This window comes from Elephantulus edwardii, unplaced genomic scaffold, assembly GCF_000299155.1.
Source record: "Elephantulus edwardii isolate Elephantulus edwardi_28Jun2011 unplaced genomic scaffold, EleEdw1.0 scaffold00041, whole genome shotgun sequence".
Lineage (NCBI taxonomy): Eukaryota > Metazoa > Chordata > Mammalia > Macroscelidea > Macroscelididae > Elephantulus > Elephantulus edwardii.
Window position 1 is genome coordinate 3,741,551 of NW_006399791.1, and position 27,152 is coordinate 3,768,702.

The window sequence follows — 27,152 nt, forward strand, 5'->3', positions numbered from 1 at the left end:
TCCTTTGCCATTCCCTATCACTCCTCCCTGAGAGAGACTTCACCCTGATTCATAAGGAAAAGGGGATGGCGTATTCTCTTAGCTATTTCCTGCTGAAAAGGGACGCTGTGGGTTTCAGGGTGAAGATCTTCTCTCACTACTCTAAAGGGCCCCTTTGAGCCATCAAATTTGGAAACACAAAGGAGAAACAATTTTAAGAAGAAATTAACAATTGGTATGCGGAATGTGAGAAGCATGAATGTAAGAAAACTGGACATTGTAAGGAAAGAAATGGAATGCATAAATATTGACATATTGGGTATTAGTGAAATGAGATGCATTGGCACAGGGCATTTTGAAATCCATGACCATATGATCTGTTATGCTGGAGATGAAAAGGTGAGAAAAAACTGGGGTCGCTTTCATAGTTAAGACCATTTCTAGATCCAACTTGAAATATAGTTTTGTGAGTGACAGGATAACATCTATTCGCATACAAGGAAGACCTGTTAATATCACTATCATTTAAATTTATGTGCCTACAACCAGAACCAAAGAGGAGGAAATAGATGATTCTTATCAACAGTTTCAATCAGAAATTGATCAAGATGCTTTAATAAAAATGGATGGCTGGAATACAAAAGTTGGGAATCAGGTGAAGGGACAGTTGTCAGAAAATTTGGACTTGGTGACAGAAATAAGGTTGAGGATAGAATGATAGAATTCGGTACAATCAATGATTTATTTGTAGCAAATACCTTTATAGGAAACATAAACACAGGCTATACACATGGATTTCACCTGGTGGGATGAACGGGAATCAGATTGATTACATCTATGAAAGGAACCAATGGAGAAGTTCAATATTAGCAGTAAAAACTAGGCCAGGTGCTGATTGTGGAACAAACCATCAATTGCTCATGTATAATTTCAAATTAAAACTAAAGAAGGTTAAATCATATCCACAGGAATCAAAACTTGACCTTGAGTCTATCTCCCACAAATTTAAAAAACTCAGGAATAGGTTTGAGGCCTTGAACAGTAATGAATGAAGTCTAGATAAGTGTGGGAAGATAGCAAGAATATTATTCATAAAGAATGCAAAAAGTCATTACTAAGAAGGAAGAAGAAGAAAAGACCAAAATGGATGTCAAAAGAGACTGAATATTGCACTAGAGCACAGAGAAGCCAAAGCAAAGGGAAGAAATCAAGAAGTTAAGGAGCTAAATAGAATATTTCAAAGGGCTGCTCGGGAAGACAAGGCAAAATATTATAATGAAATGTGCAAACAGCGGGAGTAAAAAAGTCAAAAGGACCAAATTAGCTCAGCATTTCTTAAGCTTAAAAACTAAAGTATAAATTCAAGCCATGAGTTGCAATGCTTAAGGATGCTTGGGCAGAATACTGAATGATTCAAGAAGCATTAAAAGCAGATGAAAGGAGTATACAGAGTCATTGTACCAAAAAGAATTGGTTGACACAGAAGAATTTCAAGAAACAACATATAAGCATGAGACACTGGTGATGAAAGAGGAAGTTCAGGATGCTCTGAAGGACTTGGCAAAAAAAAATAAATAAAGCCCCAGGAATTAATACCAATTGATGTATTTCAGCAAACAATTGTTGTCCTACATGTGCTCACCAAGTTGTGCAAAAAAATCCGGAGGACAACTACTTGGCCAACTGCTTGGAAAAGATCCATATTTATTCCCATTCCAAAAAATGTGACCCGACAGAGTATGGAAATTCTCGTACAATGTCATGAATATCACACCCTAGAAAAATCCTGCTGAAGATTACCCAGAAAAGAACAGTACGTTGACAGAGAACTAACAGAAATACAAACTGGGTTTAGAAGAGGTCGTGACACTAGGAACATTGTTGCCAATGTCAGATGTATCTTGGCAGAAAGCAGAGTAGAAGAATGTCTATCTGTGTTTCATTGACTGTGCAAAGGCATTTGACTGTGTGGATCACAATAAATTGTGATTAACCTTGAGGAAAATGGGAATCTCACAGCATTGGATCATGCTTATAAGAAACCTATACTTGGACCAAGAAGCAGTCCTCAGAACAGAGCAAGGAAACACTGCATGGTTCAAAATAAAAAAAAAAGGAATGTGTCAGGGATGCATCCTATCCCCGTACTTTTCAGTCTGTATGCAGAACAGATCATTCGGGAAGCAGGACTTTATGAGGAGGAGTGTGGCATCAAGATTGGAGGAAGACTCATTAACAACCTGCAATATGCAGATGACACACCCTTGCTTGCTAAAACTGAAGAAGACCTGAAGCATTTGCTGCAGAAGGTCAAGGACTGTAGTCTTAAATATGGATTGAAGCTCAACATCAAGAAGACAAAGATTCTCACCACTGGGCCAATTGGCAGCACCATAATAGATGGAGAAGAGATGGAGGTTGTTAGCAATTACAGCTTGCTTGGATCCACAATCAAAACTCTTAACCCAGTGGACAGGAAATCAAAAGACGAATTGCACAGGGAAAATCTGCTGTCTTGGACCTCTCCAGAGTGCTGAAGAGCAACGATCTCAGTCTAGATATAAAGGTTCACCTAATGCAGGCCATGATTTTTCTCAATTATTTGGTATGCTTCAGAAAGTTTGAAAATGACTAAAGATAACAGAAGAATAGATGCCTTTGAGTTGTGGTGTGGAGAAGGGTCTTGAACATACCATGGCCTGCCAAGAAAACAAATATGTCTGTCCTAAAGAGGGTGAAACCAAGTCTCTCCTTGGAGGCTAGGATTTTGAAGCTCTGTCTCATTTACTCTGGGCACATGGCCAGGAGAGACAGTCCTTGGAGGACATCATGCTTGGAAGTGTGGACAGACAGCACAGGAGAGGGAGACCCCGGATGAAATGATTGATACAGTAACTGGGATGATGGGGGTTGGTGTGTCAGAATTAGTAAGATGGGCTGAGGACAGGCGAAGGGCTCAGAGCTGCTGTACACTGGGTCACTATGCATTGCAAGCGACTCAACCAATATATGAAAGGTTTGGAAGGAGGAGTGGTATCCATTTCCTAAACAACTTGCCTCTGGAAACTCTCTGAACTTTGATAAATGTTGATAGTTGTAGAGGGGTGTCAGGGCTTTAGTTCATAGGGTTGCTATGAGTTTTGCTCGACTTGAAGGCAATCAACAACAACATGCCACCAGAGCTCCCCTCACAAAGGAAAGCTGAGTCCTGTTCCATAGCAAATGAGAACATGGTGTGTTGAGAGCCCAGCCCACACCCTGTCTCCAAGAACTCCTCTCCTGCTTGAGTGAAGACTAAACAGTGGACAGTGGGATGGGGACTGAATCCTGGTGTCCTGTGTTCATTCAGAGCTCAGGACTAGGCTATCTCTGTGTGTGTGGTGTATGTATGTGTGGACGTGATTGGGATCGGGGGCAGGAGGATAGACTAAATGCAAAAGTTTCTCTGTTATTTGCTTGTTTATATCTAGTTTCTTTCCAAAAAACAAATTTTGCAGTGGCATATGATAAATTATGTTTTTCATAATAGCATGTTTTAGAGCAGAAATAGGAAGACATACAAGTACAGAAACAATATAATTTTTTCACACAAACCAAAGAGATTTTGAGAATAAAAGAGGCCCTATTAAAAATTACATTTGAGCAACTGACATACACTGGGACTGTCCCAAGTGGTCGCTGTGCTTGAACTTCTTATTGAGCCTCAAGCATCCTGGTGGACAGGGTAAGTGAAGAAAGACATGGAATGCATAATTTATTAGTTAAGAGGAAAGCACACTTAGTCTTCAAATGCTATCAGCAGAGTCTATATGGCTCGTGAAAGCTATTTATTATCTTGCCTTTTACAGAAAAAAAATAGGTTAATATTTGGGTTATTTTAATGTATATTTATATCAGCAGTGTATATTTTAATTAATTTTATTAATTTATTTAATTACTTTTAATGTATATTTCTATCAGCATGTACCTGATATACCACACATTAATAGGAATGGAGCAGTAATGCCATCAATTTGCCATCAACTTTTATATGACCCTACAGAGAAGTTAAGGAGTTCTGCTGGCTATAGTTGTTCAGTTGCTAAGTAAAAATGTCCGTGATGTGAACCCACTAGCTGTTCCACAGGAGAAAGATGAGGCACAGTCTTCCACAAAGACTTACAGCTTTAGAAAATCTAAGGGGAGGGTACTCTGTTCTGCGGGGTCTCATGAGTCAGGTCAAAAGCAAAGGCAATGGGTAAAGAGCAGTGCAAAGTTCCTGTACAACGCAAACTATTAACTTGCCTGGCTACTACCAAAAGGCTCAGAAAAGAGATAGTTGTTGTTATGTGCTGCCGAGTTGCCTGCAATCCATAGCAACTCTATGTACAACAGCTCTGAAGTCTGTCCTATCCTGAGCCAGTCTCACTGACTCTGACACACCAACCCCCAATGTCCCAGTTACTATAACAATCCATCTCATCTGAGTCCTTCCTCTCCTGTGCTGACCCTCCACCCTTCTGAGCATGATGTCCTTCTCCAGAGACTGGTCCCTCCTTGCCATGTGCATGCACAAAGTATGTGAGATGGAGCTTCAAAATCTTAGCCTCCAAGGAGAAACATGGTTTCACTCTCTCTAAAACAGACCTATTTGTTTTCTTGGAAATCCATGGTACGTTCAAGACTCTTCTCTAGCACCATAGCTCAAAGGCATCAATTCTTCTGTCACCCTTAGTCATTGTCTCTGATGCATAGCAAGTAATTGTGAAGAATATGGCACGGATTAGGCATATCTTAATCTCTAGAATGACAGCATTTCTTTTCTGTACTCTGGAGAGGTCTCTGACAGCAGATTTTCACAGTGCAACTTTTCCTTTGATTTCTTAGCTTTTGGTGCCAAGATTGTGGAGCTGAGCAAGCTGTAACTGTTAACAACCTCAATCTTTTTTCCATCTTTCATGGTGCTACCAATTGGCTCAGCGGTGAGAATCTCTGGCTTCTTGATGTTGAGCTTCAATCCATATTAAAGACTACAATCCTTAACTTTCTGGAGCAAGCAGTTTCAGCGAGCAAGGTTGTGTCATCTACATATCGTAGGCTGTGGAGATACATTCAGTCACTAAAAATGCCGGGGAGGACATTTCTACTCTGGTACAAATGGGGCCACCATGAGCCAGAATCAATTCAAAGCAAAATGTTTTTTCTGTTTAAAAGTCAGTGTGTGATGGAATAGATGTCCCCTCCACATGAAATCTGTAGTAGGTATATGTATCAAAATCAAAGTTACTGCTGTAAAGTCAGAACAGACTCATGGCTGACCCTCCACTGGGTTTTCAAGACTATACATCACACAGGAGGTAAGTGTCCATCTTTTCCCTTAAGAGCTGCAGAGGGATTTGAACCTCCAGGGCAACTCAGCCTTTGAGTTGGCAGTGAAACTCCCTACAAATTGTGCAAGCAGAGCTGCCCTAAATGTAAGTAGTAAATGATTGCTCTTCCTCAGCCCGTCAGTAAGAGAGCTACAGCTGGGGTGGGGCTGTCCAGCTAGCTTTTGCCTCCTCTAGCTTTTGCCCTTAGATGTGATCACGTGACAAAGCTCCTGCCATTTGAGAGTGAGCTAGGTCATGCTTTGGTTCCTTTCCTTAAGAAGAAATCTCAAGTCCTAGATTTTCGAGCATCATTTCTATCTGTGTGAATCACTACCTTCTTGAGTCTCTCTGAAACAGCAGCTTCTGTTGCCCTAATATGAAACTGCTATCAGAAGTGGGGTGTTGCCATACTATAAACCTAAAATTAATAGCACAGTAGCACTGGCTCAGCAAAAGACAGTGATGAGAAGCAAGTAGACATGAAGGTTGGAAAACTCCTGTGTTTTGTTTTGCCCTAGCAACATTTCATAAGACTTCTATCTGGATTATGTGGAAGAAGATTGCATGCTGGTAGCCCTAAAGAAAGATGTTGGATAAAACCAGAATGTCAGTGTGCATTAGAGCTACTCTTGGGTGCTTCTAGAAAGTTACGGTAAGAAAGTGATAAGCTTAACAAGATGAATTGATACTGACAGTAACAAGGAGCTCAAACATGTCAGAGTGATAGGGACACTTGGATAGTGTCACGAGATAGGGTCAGGTTCAGAGCCATTATTCATAAGTTTGCTGTCAGTCATAGTGGATTTGATAGAACAAAGTAACAGCAACAACAATAATAATTATATCTAAAACATCTGATAACATAATGGCTAACACTTGGTTGCTAACTGCAAGGTGAGCAGTTTGAACTCGCCAGCCACCTCAAGGCAGAAAAGTCCTAGCAATCAGCGCTGGTAGAAGTCTCAGCCAAGGAATGCAATGGAGCAGTTCTACTGTGTGCTATAGGGTCACTGTGAGTCATTTAACGCCATCTACAAGAGAACTCTGAGTGTGATTACTGGCACAGGAAACCACTTGGGAGAGTATTGACTAGAAGCCCATTAAGTTCTTGAAGGAACTCAGTTGTGAAATAAATAAAGTACACTCTAACTTGGTATTGTTCACATCTGTTGTTGTTAGGTTCCATCAAGTCAACTACAACTCACAGAGACTCTTTGAATGACAGAGCTGAACTTTGCTCTACCCTATACTATCCTCAGTCTCTGTCATGCTCAAGCCCATTGTGGTGGTCACTGTATCAATAAATCTTTTTCCTTTCTCTGACCCTCCCCGTTGGAGGTGAAGGAATGAGGATGTCATTCTCCAAGAATTGGTTCCCCCTAAGAATATGTCCAAATTAAGTGACAAGAAGCTTCACCCTCCATGTCTCCAAGAAGTACTCTGGTTGCACTTCCTTCAAGATAGATTTGTTTGTTCCTTTGTCAGTCCATAGAATATTCAATACTCTTCACCAAAACCGCAGTTCTAAGGCACTGGTTCTTCTTCAGTCTTCTTGATTCACCATTCAACTTTCAGATGCACAGGAAATAACTGAAAGGAACATGGCTTGGACCAGGAGCACCTTAATCTTTAAAATGATATCCTTTTTGAAGAGGACTTTGACAGCAGATTTCACTAATGTGGCACATCTTCTGATTTCTGGACCTTCATCATGGGTATTGAATATGGATCCAAGTAAAATTAAGCAGTTGATAATCTTTTCTCCATTTATTATGTTGTAGTCTACTGGTCCAGCAAGAGACCACATTTCCTGACTGCCTTTGCTACTATGTGTGGGCAATAGATTGAGTTCTTCTATACTTGGAATGCATGTCAGTGTGTATTTCCACTCCATAGGTTTGAAAGGGAACCTCCAGCCTGGATGTAAATGGCAAACCTATGTGCCTATGCAGAACAGAACTGACCCACAGGACTCTCAAGACTACAAGGTTTGGGGAGCCCACCACTAGGCCTATCTTCCAAGGAAGCTGCCTCTGGGTGGATTCAAACTGCCAACCTTTCAGTGAGTGGCCAAATGCTTTAACCATTTTCACCATTCAGGGACTCTAGGCAGAAGCTAGTGTGATCTGAATACAATGGAAAGGTATCTTTGGATAACTGCACTTGAGTAATTTCTACCCAATATTTTAATGAGAGTATGTTGAACAAATAATTTTAAATTAAATGTTACATTTTTAAAAAGGCAAACTGAAAACTAATGCCCCATGCTACAAAGAGACAGGAACCATAAAAATAAAAATTGTAGAAAATAGACAGTTTTGTGAACTGCAAGGTAGGCAGTGTTGCTTGCAAAAGGCTTTTAATCTAAGGTCTAATAACCCTATTACAATTAGATACCAACAATCATCTCACACAAAACTGGGGTTTTATCTCCTTGAAATCAGATTGACTAGAGGAAAGATAGATCACTTTCCTTATAATGTGATTCAAGGTTACTGAACAGTTCACCCATTTCCCACCCAAAGCCACGTTGGGTAAAACCAGAACAATGAATCCAGTGGGACAAATGATGCTGAATGACTCTGAGGGACACTCACATTAACATAGCAGGTTAAGTGCATGATTGCAGTTTTATACTTGTATATAGTAAATCCCTAACAACTAGGAAATCTGTATTTTTTTTAAATTTTTTAGTAATGTTGGAAAACAAGAAGAAATTCTGCTGGCCACATAGATATTATGAGGAAAACTAGAAAGACGGAAGACAGGAGAAGAAAGAAGCTAAACTCTAAAGGATTCTTGAAGAGGGAGGATTCAAACAGCAAGCTCTTAGAGGGCCCAGAGACCATGGTAAGTGAACACTGGAGGCATGTTGGAGTGGAAGGCATTCTGGGAGAAAAGCAGCCACACAACTCCTCCTCTCTCCTCAGCCTGTCTCCAGTCACAGGAGAGCTGAGACATCTATCTGCATTCAGGCAGAAATACTGAATGAAAAGATAAACAAAATTGTTAAATCTCTAACTAGAAAGATCCAGAAACAGAAAGAATACACAAATAGACAATGAGAGAGGTAGCATCATTATGGATTCTGTAGATATTAAAGCTATCCTAAGGGAATTTATAACCTTATACCAATGAATTGGACAAGTTAGAGGAAAGAAACACATTCTTCCTAAGACACAAACTACCAAAGTTCACCCAAGAAGAAACAGATTACCTCAGTCGTTTTATATTCACTAAAGAGAAGGAATCTGTAGTCTAAAACCTTCTCACATTAAAAACAAAAATTAATTTTACTGTGGAGAAACCTAACACTACCTCAACCAGGTCATCAATGTCAACAGTGAACCATCTTCTTGAAAGGGCATCCTTTGACAGGAGGTGATGGAAATGGTCATTTAGATCTAGGTTCTCACCTCCCCAAACCCAGTTTAACAACAAGGAAAACATTACCAAACCTCATCTGAGAAACTTTCTACAAAATAGAACTAGAGCACCACAAAATGTTACGGAATGGACAAGAACAATCTTGGAAACAGTCAGAGCCAAGAGTAGCCTAAGAAGGTGTGATAACTCTATGTGATGGGCAAAAATTCAGCCTCATCATTAACCATGGAAAGATAAAATTAAATTGAGTATCATCTGTTACGTATGAGCCACGCACTGAAGTCTGCTGATGTGGGTTTGGGAGTTTACACACTACCAGTAGTATGATAATTGAGAAAGATGATTTGACAATACCTGAACCAGTCAGATCTGATTTGATGGTACACACACACACACAAATAAAATAAAAAAATAAAAAAAACAACTTAAAAAAACCCACATGCATTAGTGGACAAATAATGTATATGTGTGTGTTTATATGCTGTACCTGTTGATCTGAACCCTTCTTATCCTGTGCTGTCCTCACCATCTTTGACACATTTGTACCCACAGAGGCAGTCCATCTATCTTGTTGAGGGTCTTCCTCTCTTTTGCTGAACCTCCACCTTCCCAAGCATGATGTCCCTCTCCAAGAAACAGCCCCTCCTAACAACATGCCCGAAGTATGTGAGGTGAAACCTTGCTATCCTTGCATCCACTCTGGCTGGACTTTTTCCAAGAGATACCTGTTTGTGCTTCTGGTAGTTGATGGGATATTCAGCTGTAGTTGTTTTTGTTGTTAAGTGCTGTCAAGTCACTTGACAATACAATAGCTCTGAACCCTGATCTATCTGTCTTATGCCAATCTCATCACCTTTGACACACCCACACCAACCACTCCAGTCAGAGTCAATCCATCTCATCCAGGGTCTTCCTCTCTTGCGCTGCCCCTCCACCCTCCCAAGCATTATGTCCCTCTCCAAGGACTGGTGCCTCCTTGCAACATAGTCCTAAGTATGTCAGATGGAACTTCAGAATCCTTGTCTCCAAGGAGCAGCCTGGCTTCACCCTCTCCAGGATGAAATTGTTGGCTCCCTTAGCAGTCCATGGTATATTCAGTACTTTTCTCCAGCACCACAGCTCAAAGGCATCAACTCATCCCTAGCAATTGCCCAGCTTTTTGATGCATAGCAAGTAACTGCAAAGACCATGGCCAGTATCAGACACACTTTCGTCTATAATTCATATTGGGAAGCAAGAGTGGCATCCACTTCCTAAACAACATGCCTCTGGAAACTCTATGAACTTTGATAAATGTCAATAGTTATGAAAAGCCTTCATGTTTTTTATTCATAGGGTCACTATGAGTCATGTTTGACTCAATGGCAATCAACAACGACAACATAATTTATATATAATATAAAATTCTCTCTTTGCCATCAAGTGGTGGCAACTCATAGCTGACTCTCCAGTATGTTTTCAGAGGTTGCAAATCACAAGAGAGGAGATTTCCCAACTTTCTCCCACCAGGGTGCATTCAAATCACGAGACGGCAAACACCTTTGAATTAGTAGCACAAGACTAGGCCACCTGAGTTCTCTATACACACGTGTATATACTCATTGCACACTCATCTATTCCTTCTCAAAGCGATCCTATAGATCAGAGTAGAAGGGCTTCCAAGTCTGTAAATCTATACAGAAACCAACTGCATCTTTCTCCTGTGGTGTCACTGGCAGACAAGCTCTTAACTACTGCCCCACTCTAGGGCTCCCATTCTCACTAGGGTGTTTTCTCTCTCTCTCTTCCGTGTTGTTGGTGTTATGTGCCATCGACTTGACTATGACTCATATCTACCCTATATGCACACTAGCTCTGAACCCTATCCTGAACCAACCTCACCATCTCTGACACACCTGACCCCACTCCCACAGTCATTGTATCAATCCATCTCACCCAAGGTCCTCCTCTCCTGTGCTGTCCCTCTACCCTTCCATACACAAAGTCCTTCTCCAAGGACTGGTTTCTCCTGGCGACATGACCAGAGTATGTGAGATGGAGTTTCAAAATCCTTGCCTCTAAGGAGCAATCTAGTTTCACCCTCTCCAGTACAAGCCTTTTTGTTCTTTTGGCAGTACAAGGTATAGGTTCAGTACTCTTCACCAGCACGACAACTCATAAGCATCTGTTCTTCTGTCATCCTTAGTCATTGTCCAGCATTGTCCAGATGCACAATAAGCAATTGAGACGACTAGGACCTAGGTCAGGTGCACCTTAGTCTCTAGATTAATATTGTTGCTCTTTAGCATTCTGGAGAGGTTCCAAATAGGCAGACTTTACTAAAACAACTTGTCTTTTGGTCTCCTGACTGTTGGTGCCAAGAGTTGGTGCTACTCTATTAACCATAAACTTTATGGGTTTGATTTTCATCTCTCTTATTGCCAGTGTATCTGTTGGCCATCCAAATGCCTTCCTCTAAGAAAATTCTTTTCATGTCTTTTGCCCATTTTGTAATTGGACTGTCAGTCTTTTCTCTTGTAAGATTACGGAATCCTTATATAGGATTCTGTAAGCTTTTATTTTTAAACCCTTGTGTTGAAATGGTATTGCCAAATACATTTTCCTAGTCAGTAGGTTTTCTTTTCACCCTATTGGAAATTTTTTTTTTTATGTACACAGGGATTCAATCTTTTTCTTGTCCCATACATCAATTTATCATCTCCTTGTTGTCTATTTCTGGTGTATTTGACAGCTTCCAACCTTGGTGATTCCTTCCAGCCTTGGTCCTAGTTTATATCTTATGATGCTTATGGCTTTATGCCTAGGCATCTGATCCACCTTGAGTTGATTGGTGATATGGTGATTGAGTTGATACAGTGAGAGGTGTGGATATACATCAGCTTTCTGCAGGTTTTCCAGTTTTGCTGGCACCATTTGTTGAAGAGTTTGTGGTTTCCCCATTTGATAGTTTTGTTTCCTTGTTGAATATCAGTTGACAATAGATAGATGGGTTAATTTCTGGGTTCTTGATTCTGTTCCATTGGTCTATGTGCCTGTCATTGTACTGGTACCATACTAATTTTGTATTACAGCTGTGTAGTAGGTTTTGAGGTCAAGGAGTGCTATGCCTCCCATTTAATTTTTGTTTTTCAGAAGCACTTGGTTTATTCAAGGTCTCTTTCCTCTCCAAATAAACTTGACAATTGTCTTTTAAATCTCATTGAAAAATGAATTTTGTATCCATATTGGATTGCATTATAATATGTAGATTGTTTTAAGTAGGACTGTACAAAAATCCACTATTTTGTGTATATGTACTAATTATATATGCACACGGTAGCATTCATAGCACATTATTAAGTGGCTATTTCTAGGGAGAAACTGGGATGGAGAGGGTGCTCATAGGAAATTATAGCAAGACTTACATCATTTGAACATATTTTTGTTTTGGCTTGGTGATTTTACTCAATATATGCATGTGTCAATCATATAATTAGAAAAATTGTTTAGCACTTAAGATACTACCCAGAACATGGCAGGAACTAAAAAACTGCTAATAAACCCTTTTGAAAAGCTAATTAATGGACTATTTTCAAAGAATTAAAATCCTAAATAAAAATAATAATGTGACTGGTTTATAGCAAAGGTTAAACACATTCTTGTTATGAGCCATTGGGTTAGAAGTGACTCATAGCTCATCCTACAGTGGATTTTCAGAGGCTAAAAATCACACAGAAAGAGACTGCCCATCTTCCTCCCAGAAAGCAATTGGAAGATTCAAACTGCCTGCCTTTGGGTTAGCAGTACAACTCCTTACCCACTAGGCCACCAGAGTTCCCTTAAAGCATTAGAAGGCAAGAAGTTGTTAAGATTCTTCCTGATTTTCAAAAAGAGATTTAAGTATCTGAGACCAGATATTTGAAAAAGGGAGCATTATTGTGGGAGGTAGAAAAAAAGATTAACTAACCAAAGTTAGAATCCCAGCACATACATACAAATCAGACCTAGCAACAGGCAGTAAGTAAATTCTAGAAGGACCTTTCTGTTGGGCACATGGGTGGTCATCTCACCTGTTGTCTTCACTGAAGGGGTGGTAGGAATCCCATTGAACTCACAAGAATTCCTTTTGATGGGCCTTGGGTGGTACTCTCGCTTGGGGATGTCAGAGGCGGCCGTGATTCTGGAACACATGTTTAAGGTAAGTTAGAGATCTGGTGCAGGGAAGTGTCTACTACACATACAGGCACTTGGCTAAGACACACACTGGGGCTATATGCTATGTTCATGATTTTTATAACATATATTATTTTTGCTTGTCCATTTTTTTGTTGTGATTTGAGTGCATGTTTACAAATAAAATTGGTTTTCCATGCAACCATTCACCTATATTTTGTTTTATGATATTAATTATAATACCTACAATATAATCACACTTTTCCCACTTCCTATAATTTTCATTTCCATTAATCCTTCTACTCCTACTCCCTTCCTGCCTCCAGGGCTTTGTCCTTGGGTAAATTTTACCCTTTTGACTTTATGTGGTTGGATATTCTAAGGAGTAAATAACCCACACTGATAGACACCATGTCTGACATGTCTTCTCTTCAACTACTTATTTGAACTTTTAAGCAAAATGCATCTTGAAGAAGGGTGCTTATTTCTCAGAAAGTCCCCGAGATATCCAGCAAGTGCCCGAGATGCAGCAGGAACCCAAAAGGGTCAGCTGCCTCCTCTGTCTTTCTTCTCTTGATTTTCCTGTTAGTAGCCATCAGCTTGGCTCCAACTTATAGCAACACACACATTCTCTCTGTCTCTCTCCCTCTCTCCCTGGTCCTGTAGCATCTTAATGATCCTCAGTTGGTTGCAGCCACTGCAGCAGTCACCCTGCATTCTGATTAGCTTTCCTAGCAGGGCTGTGCTCCAGCACCAAGCCTTTCCTTCTACTCCGTCTCAGTCTAGAAGCACTTCTGTCCACAACAAGTGACCCTGTTGGTATCTGAAATGCTGGTGGCACAACTTCCAGCATCATCACAGCACCCAAGCTGGACACACTGTCAGCCTGTATGGTGTCTTTGGCCTCTATACAGACATAGCCGTGAAGAAGAAATCTCTCATGAATCCGAGGAGAACTATCTGCCCACAGGAGGACATCCATCAGGGACAGGACACCAATTTCACCTGGTCACTATACCCAGGGCACTGATAACAGGGACAAGTCTCTCCAAATTTATTCATTATAATAATCCTACATAGAACCAGTTTTCTGTTATCCTGTGTGGTAGTGGGGGGAGAATGAAGATTTTTGAAGCTGTTTTATAGTGACATACACACATATAAAAGAAACATTTGGCAAGTGAACACTTTTTTTACATGTACACCGATTTTACCATGACACCAATTACGTTCATCCCATTGTGCAAGCATGACCACTATGAAATGGGGATACTGCAACCCAGTTGTTAGATAGGGTTACCTGGCAGACCGCACATGAGAGAACTAATTTTCAGGAAAACATACTAATGTTTTAGGACTGTGAGGAATGCAGCAATTTTTCTTTGTCAAAAATATATTTTTACTTTTCTAATACTTCTTACAGGAGACTTGGGGATGCAGTGTGTTTCTTATCAGACTGACAACAGAAATGCCAGCAGTTTGAATCTACCAGCAGCTCCTTGGGGGACAAAATGGTCAATCTCCTCAGAAACCAAAGGTCCAGTGGTTATGAAATGTAATTGACTAGAAGGCAGTGGGTTCAGGCTTTTCAGTTTGGGGGTTTCTTAAAATATCTCTTGTGTCTTTAATACCTTTTAATTAAATACCTCTTAGAATCAACATTACAAACATGGCTTGATATCTGCATGGTTTACGTAAAAATGTTTCCTTCCCTAGATGTTGACATATTTCCTGAATATTATCACTTCCTTGTCTAAAACCCAAGGAGTTGAAGGGTGCAATAACACACCATCACCACCCTCTGAATGAAAATGGGGAGCCAGACTCTCATCAAGTCAGCGGGAAGTGAGGAGAGAGATGGCAGCAGATCAAGAAAAAGGGCTTTCATGATAAGGTAAAAAGAAAAGGAAGGGAGAATTGCTAGATCCCTATTCCCAGGTCTGTCATATTGGCCCAAACACTATTAGCTCAATCCTATCTGGTGCCAAGGAACCCAGCTCAGGAAAATTTAAAATAGGCTGGAGAAGGGGGAGAGAAGGGACTGGGAGAGGGGGAAAGATACGGGAGGTAAGAGAAAACACAGAAAGGAAGGGAGGAGGCAGAGGGAGGGAGGAGAGGGAAGGAAGGTGGTGTGGAGAGCTGTTCAAGGTGCAGCGGTGCAGCAGTGCTTTGCCCTGAAGAAGGAGGAGGGAAGGAGGCTCTCACCGCATCTGCAGCTTGCTGTGCAGCTCCTGCAAAATCTCCGCAGACTGCCGGTGATAGTCTAACGCTGCCTCTACAAACACGGCCAACTGGCTGACTTGCTCTACCTGCAGCAGAGGTGGGAAATTACTCCATGAAGGCACAGCCCACGTAATGTTCAGAGAAACCAGCAATTAGGACTCCACTGCAGGGAAGTCCCAGGCCTCCTCTCAGGTCCACTTCGCTCCATCTCATCTCACAGCTCTGCCCGGTGACCCCAAGGGCCACAGTCCAAGGGCTATGTGTGCTGGAAGAACATGGTCACATCCATTTGTGATTAGGAGTTGTATCTAACACAAGAAAACGTCTGCTTTTCCAATTAGATGGCATTCTCAGGACGTGTTTGGGTTTGTTGGCTGGTTGTGTTTTTTTGTTTTTTTTTAATGCTAGAAAGCTTATGGATCTGAAAACAGGGAAATAAAGCTTTTCCGATTAGAAGTGCAGCCAATATTTAGAAAATTAACTGCTTACTACATAAATTGTCTCGGTGGGCACTTTCTGGCTTAGATAAATCAAGAAGCAAGGTAAATTGAGCTGTGCAGTGGAGCAAGCAGTGCGCCAAGGTAATGCTTCACCAAGGCTTTTTACATATTGCTAGAGGCACAGGATAACTCAAGCAAAGAGCCAAAAGTAATAAAATATAAAGACTTGTGCATCATTTCTGTAAAGACATTCACTAAATTCACAATCAATTTACTGACAATGTTTTTAAGTGAAGAAAGAGAAGCTGTGTTACCTAAGAAGGTATGTGGAACGAATCCACCAGTTGCTCCACAGAAGAAAAGATTGGTGGTCTCTCCTTCTGTGCAATTTACTGCCTTTGAAAACCTGCTGCAGGTTCATCTCTGAGCCGGTTCTTATTTGATAGTACACAACAACAATCAAAAGGAAGGGAGTTCTGGCAGCCTAGCGGTAAGGAACTACACTGCCACATCAAAGGCAGGCAGTTCAAATCCTCTAGTTACTCTTTGGCAGAAAAATGGACACTCTCCTCCCAGATGATTTATTATTCCCTGGAGAGTCAGTATGAGTTGGTTCCAATTCAATGACAATGAACGACAATCAAAAGGATGGAGGTTCAAGTGCACCCAGAGACATCTCAAAAGACAAATGTGGTAGTCTACTCCCAAAACACCAGCCGCTGAAAACCCTGTGGAGCTCAGTTCTACTGTGTCACACGTGGAGACAGCAAGGGTCAAAATCAACTGGAGGACAACTGGCTACTGGTTTTGTCACCTAGGAAAACGCTAGAAGACATGAGGATGCTCCAAATGTAAGAGTCTCCAGGAAGGCCTGAGAGTTCCCCCCATGTGCCGCTCCTGCAATGATTAATTAATTAAACTTATTTCTCGAAAGCCTTAGAGGCAGAACCACGAGAAGGAGAGGATGGGCCTCCCAAAAGCAACTGATTCCATGAGTTGTAGCTCTGGACAAGGACTCCAATCAAAATCAGCCCTGCTCTTCTGAAGTATTGGGAAAGCCTATGTCTTGTCCTTTAATTTTCTAATCAGCTTCCAAAGTAAAGAACTGCTAACTCAAAGATTGCACTTCACTAGCAGTTTGAATGCACCAGGGCCTCCAAAGGCCTGTGTGATACACAGCCTCAGAAACTCGCTGGAAGGTCGGCTACGAGGAGATTCCAAATTGACAGCAGTGAGTTTGAATTTCATTTACTTCGGAGGAGGGGGGAAGTCAGTCCCACTCATTCACTCATATGTGTAGTCTCACTCTGTGTAACCAATTATGGGGTCAGTTTGCCTTCGAAGACCTAAGCTGTTTCCCTTTGCTGTTGCAAATCATGTTTAAGTTGCCTATATCTGCATTCTCCCTTACTGATTTAAACGACTTTAAACACGAGCTCACTATATATTTAAGATGTACATGGCATGACACTCGAGCCAAACTGGGATGAGCATTTGAACAATGAAATTCCATCATGTTACATTTACCTTCCCAGCTCTTGTGGCTGGAAAAAGAGGCCAACAAGCCTAGTCTTAAATTTCCAAAAACCCAATAAACAAAACAAAGACAGCCTGGCCCCTACAAAATCCTACGGATTTCTTAAGTTTCACCTCTGGCTCTCACAAGTACTTTTAAATAAGCCCAGCAGCATGCTCCACAGCCTAACTCGATCACAGAAGAATTTGGTACAGAAAGAGCTTTTCAACCTTTATAATGCTCAATTTGTGAGCTTGGTAAAATCTGTGCCCAAGCTGGTAAAAACTCTGTCTTTAACCAAAATCAATTTCTCCTGTTTTAATACTCACTTTGAAAGATATTTTGACATTTTATAATTGGGGGGAGAAGAAAAATTACCAAATTAGTAATTCTTGTAATTTATATAGAGTGGAGAGGTTCACCAACTAGCCTCTCTGATGTGATTAAAATAAACATTATATAACTTAGTGACCCATTCCCAGTATTTCTACTTGATGACTGACTTTCAGAAGGACTTATGTCCTGTGAGCCCCTCAGAGCTTGGGGAAACAACAACAGTAGTGTGCAGACTGCAGCAGGTTCCTGATGTCAGTACTGAAGGGGGCTTCTAAGAGGTGACAGTGAAAGTATGTGGTACACCTGTAGTCTACAGGAAGTTGCATTGCTAACCTCTAGGTGGCGCCTCTCTGGCAGTTTGAACCCATCAGCAGCAGGAGCGAAAAATGGGTAATCTCTTCCCATGTAATTTGGAACCTCCGAGAGCCAATAGTTCATGAGCGATGAGTTGGTTCTGACACCATGGCAACGAGCTGTGAAGTGAGCTGTCTTCTTTCCATGCCAGAAGATGAAAGCTTCCAGCCGACTCTCAGACTAGGAGCACGCAGGTACCTGCACGGTGGCATGGGGGCTTCTGCTTCCCAAATCCCAATTCATTCAGAGTTTTATAAGCAAACAGTGGTGAGTTTTGTCAAATACCTTTTATGCAACAATTGGTATATTCATATGATTCTTTCCCCTTCTTTAAAATTTATATAATGGATTTCATGGGTGGTTTTTCTCATGTTGAACCATGCTTGCATATCTGGTATGAATCTCACTTGGTCACGATGCATGACTTTTTTTTTTTTTTTGTAATATGATGTTGACTTCTACTGGATACAATTTTTTTAAGAATGTCTGTGAATTAAATACCTGGACAGACAAATGAAAGCAATAAACCTGTTCAGAAAGGAAACATTATTTTCCACTATTGTCTTTCAATTGGGCAAATCCATCAGTCCAGTCAAGAAAGATCAACTGAGATGAGAAAGAAAAGCATATTTTACTTCCAGGCTGAGATCATGGTTCTCCATCCCACCCGTGGTAACCACCATTGTCTGTATCTGGCCTGTGCCCCACAGCCTACGGGGCAGTCTCCTGCCACCTTGAGAGCAACATGTGGTCTTGCCTAGTAATCCTGAAAGCTTCACTACACTCAGTGTCGCTGTGGTTCTACAGGCATAGACTTAGCAAGGAATTAGCCCCTCCTCGGAAAGCAAAGTGCACAAGCTGTTAACTGGGAGTCATACCCAGTTTTTATGCCAGAAGTGAGAAACTCATCATGCAAACAGATTGTCCTGTTGGCTACAACACACAGGCCAGATGTAGGCAATGTTGACTAACAGGGGTAGGATGGAGACCACAAAACTATCGAGTGATAAATCCAGAATTATGGAGACAGAATAATGACTTCCCAATGATATCCATATCCTCTGTCACCTGTGAATAGATTGTTACCTTCCCTAATGGCCCAGGGGATTTTATAGGCAGGATTGTTAAATATCTTGAGATGAGGAGACGAGGAGGTACAACTGAAATGTGGCTGGTTTAATCCCAAGGACCCCTCTGAAGGTCAAAGTCAGAGAAGATTTGAGGATAAGAAGCTGAAGTCAGGGGGAGATGTCTGAAGAGGTGATGGTGCTGGGGTTGAAGACAGAGAAAGTCTAGGAGACAAGGAATGCAGGTGATCTCTAGAAGGACAAAAAGCCAAAGCAACAGAGTCTTTCTTGGTGTCTCCATATAGAACACACCCTCAACTATAAGATAATATGGTGTATGGTTTTAAACTGCACTATTTGTGGTCATTTGTTACAGCAGCAATAGAAAACTGATACTAGGCTGCTTCAAGAAGATATAAATTATTGACTTGAGACACATACGAACCAAACTCAGAGAGAGTAATGAACCATCATGCTTGAGCCTAGGGACCTTGTTTATTAATAAAGTCTACTCAGGCCAGGGTTTTTGTAATCACTTGCTATGCATCAGAGGGCTGGACAATGATTAAGGAGGATATAAGGAGAATTGATGCCTTTGAGCTGTGGTGCTGGAGAAGAGTATTGAGGGTACCATGGACTGCTAAGAAAACAAACAGATTCATCTTGGAGAGGGTTAAAACAGACTGCTCTTTGGAGGCAAGGATTCTGAGGCTTCGTCTGACATACTTTGGACATGTTGTAAGGAGAGACCGGTCCTTATAGAGAAGCATCATGCTTGGGAGGGTGGAGAGCAGCGCAGGAGAGGAAGACCCTCTAGGAGGTGGATTGACTCAGTGACTGGAGTAATCAGGATGAGTGTGTTGGAGACAGTGAGATTGGAACAGGATAGAGCAGAGTTTATGGCTGTTGTACATAGGGTCGCTATGAGTTGCAGGCGACTCGACGGCACATAACAACAACAACACCTCTTTTCTCAGGGGGGCACCACAGCATAGGTGATAGCGTTGTTGGGCACCATTAATTAGGTTTTCTTTTTATTCACAGTGAACTCATTTGACAGAGTAGAACCACTCCGTGGGGTTTTCCAAGCTTTATGGGGAGCCATAAAGGTCTTTATTCTGCAGGGATACTGGCTGGCTTTGAATCACCATCCTTTTAGTTAGCAGCCAAGCACTTACCAATATGTACCATCAGGGCTACTCCTAGCCAGATTGATATCTAGTTTTTCTCCCTCTCTCCTCTCTCCTCTGTCCTCCCTCCCCTCTTCCCTCAACACTTCCTCCTCTTTCTCTCATAGCTGAGGGTCAAGTCCAACTCAACAGTTGGCCCTTGAGAAGGTTTTCAGAGGCTATACATCACTTAACAGGGCTCTGCCCATCTTTCTCCCACAGAGAAGCTGGTGGACTCAAGTGGCCTGACTCAGGGTTGGCAGCACAGCTCCTTACCCACTGAGCCACCGGAGTGCTCTCCGCCACAGCCAGGAGGACCCCCTTCATCCGTCTGGTAGACCACTCACATTGCACACAGCCTGTGTGTTTACTGCAGATGCATTTTACCTCTTAGGGCTCTCCACAAATCAGGCAGAAATTTGGCAAATAAGGATTTTAGGCATCAACTGGTGAAATTTTTACCATGTGTTAGCCAGGAATGTAGGGCATGAGGGCTGGATAAAGCACAGGCTGTTCTCTGGAGAGCGACATTTGAGCTTTTGAACTATTCTTGCCAAAAAGAGATGGGTGGATAGCCGCAAGGCACCAAGCATACTGCCTCAAACGATTTCCTTGACTCTTCTTATTGCCCGTGGCTGTGGAGTGAGTACTTTCAGGCCCTTTCTTCACCTCCTCTTATTTTTTTCTTCCTCCTGTGGAGAAGATTGAGGAGTGTACCTTAGGGAACAGGATGAGTTACTCTGTCTCAAAAACTGACTTTTCCTGGGCAGATGGCAGGCAAGGTCTGGTCCACAGATTCTAGGTAGGTGAGTCATGAGGCCATGCTGAGCTTTCTTCATCAACTGAGACCCACAGAACAGAACACATTGGCTTGACTTCAGGTCCACATTACACCTTCCAGTGATGCTGACCAGGTGGCCTGTATCATGCAGTTAATGGGTGGGCAAAGCTGTTCTGCAAGAGGTCCTCTTTCATTCTCATCTGGCTCTTTGTGCTAATTCCTCAGCTGGTCTAAACCTGAAGATGAGAATTGCTTTGACTGATACCCATCAAAACTTCTAACCTACAATAACAGAAGCACAAGAAGAGGGGGTGTGTAGGATAAGCAGTTACATTCTTAGGTGCTAATACAAAGATTCAAGATGTTTGAATCTACTTGGAGGTACTGCAGAAGAAAAGCCTGGCAACTTGTGAAAAATCAGTCACTGAAGACCCTGTGGAGCACAGTTCTGACGCACACGGGATTGTCCCGAGTCGTAACTGACTTGACGGCAACTGTTCTTTTAACTATAAGCATCTCCCATTGGTGTTTGGAAGAAATGTCAGAGTCTAGGCTATCAGCCATGTTTCCAGGAGGTCACGTGTTAGATAGAGTCTTTCTATCCACAGGAAGTTGGGAGAAGTGCATCTGTCTCCAGCAGGTGAGAGCTCAGGCAGGTGCAATCCAAGCCATCAGCAATGGTGCAGGTTGCAGACCCACTATGTTTAGTCTGGGGCTTATACCAGTTCCAGCCACCTATAACTCCAGGATAAAAATCAGCCATCACTGGTCCTCCTGAAGTACAGTGCTTCCTTCAGGGCTTCTCCCCAGGGAAGGAAAACAGATGCAAGTGAGAGGCTGAGTGACACAGGCAGGGTATGGAGCTGGTGACCTAGAGAAAACGGGAAACCAAGTCCTGTGGGCTGCAGTGCCACTGGTTCCAATCTGATCTCCAGAGAAAGGCTCAAGATGAAGCTGAAGATTCAAAGTCTGGCCCACCCGACCATGCATTGCTACTTTGCCTTTCCTTCAAGTCCTGTCCACTTCTCCACAACTACCAGGCAATTCCAGAAGCGTTTCAGATGAAACAAGTGAAATGAAGAAGATTATCTAAACAGCCACATCTCAGAGTCACTGCAGGTTTGGTTCTGAAACACAACTGCATAAAGCACATAGGGCAATAAAATGAGTCTCACACTTGTTTCTTCTTCCATTTTCCCAGTGTAAAAAATTATGGTTACAGTAAACTGTAGTCTATTATGTGGACAATAGCAATATAGAAAGTTTAAAATAATGTGAGAATTGCCCAAATGTCACACCGAGGCATAAAAGGAGCCCATAATACTGTATAAATGGCACTGGTACACGTGCTCACCACAGGGTTGCCACAACTCCATGGTTTGTTAAAAATACAATTATCTGCAGAGCCTGGACCTTGCCTACTCATCAAGGGAGGTTTCAGATATTGAATCCAAGACAAAACAAAAACAAGCCTCTTGGAGACAATTTCAAGAGAAAATTCAAAATTTTAAGGGAAAACAAACAATTTAAAAAAAAAGACAAACAGAGCAGACCACTTCCTATCCTCCATCAAAATGGAGCAAAACAAAAAATGAGAAAGCTAATGTGTGCTTCTCAGCTTCTGAGGGTTTCAAGGGTGGGAGAACCAGTCACCCAGGTTCCTCTAGGATTACTGCTTTGTCAACAGTGGGCATGATTCTCACATATTTCATCATGGGACATAAAAAGTGTCCAGTGCTTTTATTTTATTTGGCTTGAATCAAAAGATGCAAGATGTAGGTGTACCTTTAAATAAACTATTACAAGTAGAGCATGGTTGTGGGATAAATAAACCCCCTGGATTGTCTTTACAGGTTGGAATATAGAACAAGTAGAGCTAGGCTTGGCCCAGGTTAGAAGGCTCACGCCTGCATAAGGCCGGGCTCATGGCAGGGACTCACAAGGGAGGCAGATGGCCAAAGTCTCTTCTGCTCGATGCCACCTTGTCACCAAAGCAAAAGAAGGTGGCCCTCAGCCAGCATGGTGCCAGTCAGCGATTGTGGCTGTGGCTGGGTGACATCAAGTCAGTTCCAACTTATTTTATCCCATGAACAGAACAAAGCCTTGCCCAGTCCTGTACCATCATCATAATCATTGTGATGTTTGATCCCGCTGTTACAGTCACTGTGTCAATCTAGCTCATTAAAGATCTTCTTGTCCATCAACCCTCTGCTTTATCAAGCATGGTCTGCAGAGTAGGAGGAGGTTTCAAGCTGTTTTACAAGGCCACAGGAGAGCTCTGGTGCCTCTGTCTACAGGGAGCTGCACTGTTAACAAAGACAGCACCTTTCCAGCAGTTCGACTCCACCAGCGGGTCCTCAGGAGAAAGAAGGGCAATGTTGTCCTATGGGATTTACAACCTCCTCCTTTAACAAACCAGTTGTCACTGAGTTCTTTCCAACTCACTGTGAGCCTGTGTGCGTCACGGTAGAACTGTGGTTTTCAGAGGTTGCAATTCTTCCAAAGTGGATCATCAGGTACCTGTGAGTGGACTCAAACCTCCAACCATTCAGTGGGCAGCTGACCCAGGTACATTAACTAACCACTGGCACCATACAAGGACTCCACTGTCTCCTGGCTTCACTGACAAACAAAACAGAAGTTGACAAGCAAGAATCACAGTATAGTAGATTATGTGACCCAAGACCCTGACAATCTTCAAGTTCACCAGCACCATGATGTGTGTTGTGTACTGTTAAGTAGAATCGACCCATAGCTGAAATTCCAGTGGGTTTTAAGAAGCTAAATCACACGAGAGGAGATTGCCCATCCTTCTCCCGTGGAGCAGCTGTTGGACTCAAACCGCTTGCCTTTGGGACTGCAGCACAGATTTTTGCCCCTAGGCCACCAGGGCTCCCAAGCACCCCTATACCACAGCCAAAAACTTTAACCATGCTTCTGTATCCTCCATATTCAGCCATGACTAGGAAAGGCGTCAATCAGAGAGTGGGGGATGAGAGAGGCTCTTTAGCTTCTTAACAGCCCTGCTCCCCTCAAACATCTGCCTCGCAGAAAGTTTTTCACAATCTTAGCAAAAGTGCAAGTTACCCCATGAGACAGGGTTTCTATTCTCCTGTGAAACCACAAAAGTTATGCATGGCCTCAAACACGGAAGTCAACTCTGCTGTGTTCCTAAGACAGGCCACCTTCCCCTGGAGTTGATCAAAGCACATCTCTGAAACAATCCTGGGATAAACAAGAGCTTCCCAGGAGATTTGAGTTGCATCTTCCTGGGTGTCACATGGCCATCTTGGAGGCAGGAGAAAATTCTAGAAACTTTTCTAACAACAAAGGCTCAAGAGCTTCTTAACATACTGGCACTGTCAGAGAATCAATGTTTTATTTATAAGAAAGTCTCCTGTTTGGTTTTAATACTTACATCATTTTCTAAAAAATTAAACATGCTTCTTTCAGCCAACTCCTTTGACTCTTCAAATTTTTCTACCGCTTGTCTGACTTCTTCATCTGGTATCTTACCTACTCGCTTCTTTTTATAATCATAATCCAGGCGGCGGCCTTCCAGCTTTTTCAGGTGGTGCTGAAAAGAGAAAGTGAGCCCCTGGTTAAACTGTGATATTCAAAATGGGATATGATTTCTTTATTTCTATGAAAATAGTTGTTGGTTTCTCTTGGTTTAAATCTTAAGGGAACTCATAGCAGCCTTATAGGACAGAGAACTGTCCCATTGGGATCTCCAAAGCTGTAAATCTTTATGGAAGTAGACTGACATTGCTTTCTCCTGTGCTAAAGCTGGTGAGCTGGTGGGTTCAAACCACTAAAATCTACTGGTTAGCATTCAGTTGTCTAACTCAAATGCCAACAGGACTAGGGGACAGGAACCCATTGTCATTTGTTTTGTGTACACTTTGTAGACATTCCACTCTCTGTAGGCACTCAAGGGACTTTTATGGTGAATGAGTGGATGGATGGATGGACTGGAGGCCATATGCAACATAAATATTCAATATTGGCACTCAGATTGCATTTCCCCAAGTTGTTGTTGTTGTTGCTATTGTTATTGTTGTTGTTAGGTGCCATTTAGTCTTCTATGAAGAAGAAGATCTTTTTTTTAATTTTATTATTTTTGTGTGTGTGTACTGTCAAATCAGATCTGACTGGTACAGGAGGAGATCGTCCCTCCTTCCCCAGCAGAGCATCTAGTGGATTCAAACCATGCACCTCTGGGATTGCAGTTGCAGCTCCTTGCCACTAGGCCACCAGAGCTCCCCTAGAAGAAGATCTTTTGAGGAACTTTCCTTTCAGCTCTATTAATATATAATATGAAAATAAGTACCAGTCCAGTTACCTTTCAGGACAAGTCTCCTATTCATTATTGTCAACTCTAAGAAGCAGAATATAAAAACACATTTCTAATGACCCACCAAATACATACAGATCATCCCTAAAGTTCTCAAAAAGTCACAGTCTAAGTGGAATAAAAAGCTATTAAAGAAGATGATATGTAAATACAGAATCAATCTTGGCGAGATTCATGAGAACTGAGATGAGAACAGAGGGAAAGGGGGATAAATATGAACACATAAGTTGAAGGAAAAGTAACATATAATAAAAAATTTATTAACTATTATAATTAATGACATTAATAAATTATAATTAATGTTATAAGACAAAATGTCTACGAATTAGTAAATTGAAAAAATATTATTTATAGACTTAGAATCAAATAAAATATTTCCTATATTGCAATTTGAGGATTGAATTTGTTCTTTTCCGTTATTTCACCATGAGAAAAGCTGAGTGAATTCTTCTCTTTTTATTCTTCAACTCCAGCTCTTTGTACATTCCATTATAATATTTTTGTTCTATCTTCTCGAGCTGCCCTTTGAAATCTTCTGTTCAGCTCTTTTACTTCAGCATCTCTTCCCTTTGTTTTGAATTCTTGATGCACTAGTGCACTATTCAGAGTCTCTTATGACCTTCATTTTGGTTTTTTCTTTCTCCGTCTTTGTAATGACCTTTTGTTCTCTTTATGGATCAGATCCTTGATGTCATTCCACAGCTCCTCTGATCTTCGACTGCTAGTGTCTAATTCCTCAAACCTGTTCTTAAGATAATTTATAAATTCAGTGAGATAGACTCCAGGTCATATGTTGGTTCTGACAGAGATATTTTAATTTTTTTTTTTAGCTCCAATTTGAACTTGCACTTGAGTAGTTGGTATAGTAGTAGTTCTATAGTCAACAACTGGTCTGGTTTTAACTGCTGATATTTGGCTTCCCCAATTATTCTTTCCACAGAGGTAGTCAATCTGATTCCTATGCTGTCCATCAGCTGAGGTTCATGTGTAAAGTCACCTTTTATGTTTTTTTAAAAAGAGGTTTGTGATGAACAAATCATTGAATTTACAAAATTCAACTATTCTATCTCCAGCCTTACTTCTGTCACCAAGATCAACTACCATTCCTTCCTCATTTTTTTCTACTTCTACACTCCAGTCACCAATAATTATTAATGCATATTGCTGGTATGTTTGTCTCACTTCAATTGTGGAAATCCTCAATTTTCTCCTCTTCACTTTTAGTTATTGATGCACATATTTGAATAGTAGTCGTACTAACAGGTCTTCCCTGTAGGCATATAGCTAGCAGTAGTATCCTATCACTGACACTATTGTCCTTTAGGATTGTTGTTGTTGTTGTTGCTGTTATGTGCCATCGAGTCGCTTGGAACTCATAGCGACCCTATGTACAAGAGTCCTAAACGTCGTTCTATCCTGTGACAACCTTGCCATCTCAAACACACTCATTCCCGCCACTCCAGTCACAGAATTGATTCATCTCATCGAGGGGCTTCCTCTCCTGTGCTGTCCCTCCACTCTCCCAAACATGATGTCCCTCTCCAAGGACCAGTCTCTCCTTGCAACATGTCCAAAGTATGTCAGATGAAGCTTCAGAATCCTTAACTCCAAGGAGCATTCTGGCTTCACCTTCTCCAGGACAAACCTGTTTGTTCTCCTAGCAGTTCATGGTATATTCAACACTCTTCTCCAGCACCACAGCTCAAAGGCATCAATCCACTTTCTATCATCCTTATTCACTGTCCAACTGTCCGATACATAGCATGTAATTGCAAAGACTATATAGCCTGGATCAGGTGCACCTTAGTCTCCAGCCTGACGTCATTGCTCTTCAGTACTCTTAAGGGGTCCCTCACAGCTGACTTTCCCAATGCAATTCATCTCCTGATTTCCTGGCTGCTGTTACCAAGAGTGTTGACTGTGGAGCCAAGTAAATAAAAACTGTTAACTAGCTCAATCTCTTCACCATTCATACTGATGCTGCCAATTGGCCCAGTGGTGAGAATCTTTGTTTTCTTGATATTGAGCTTCAATCCATATTGA

The 27,152-nt window shown here is 41.6% G+C and overlaps 1 protein-coding gene across 1 annotated transcript in view; it reads right to left on the reverse strand.

Moving 5' to 3' along the window:
- The window catches only part of SH3GL3 (SH3-domain GRB2-like 3), a 75,035-nt gene that overhangs the window by 26,597 nt on the left and 21,286 nt on the right, over positions 1-27,152 (reverse strand). Inside the window, exons 5-7 of the mRNA XM_006885126.1 lie at positions 24,171-24,329; positions 15,072-15,175; positions 12,764-12,873 (exon numbers count right to left, since the gene is read on the reverse strand). Of these exons, the coding sequence (XP_006885188.1) occupies positions 12,764-12,873; positions 15,072-15,175; positions 24,171-24,329 (373 nt within the window). The remainder of the gene's footprint in view (positions 1-12,763; positions 12,874-15,071; positions 15,176-24,170; positions 24,330-27,152) is intronic.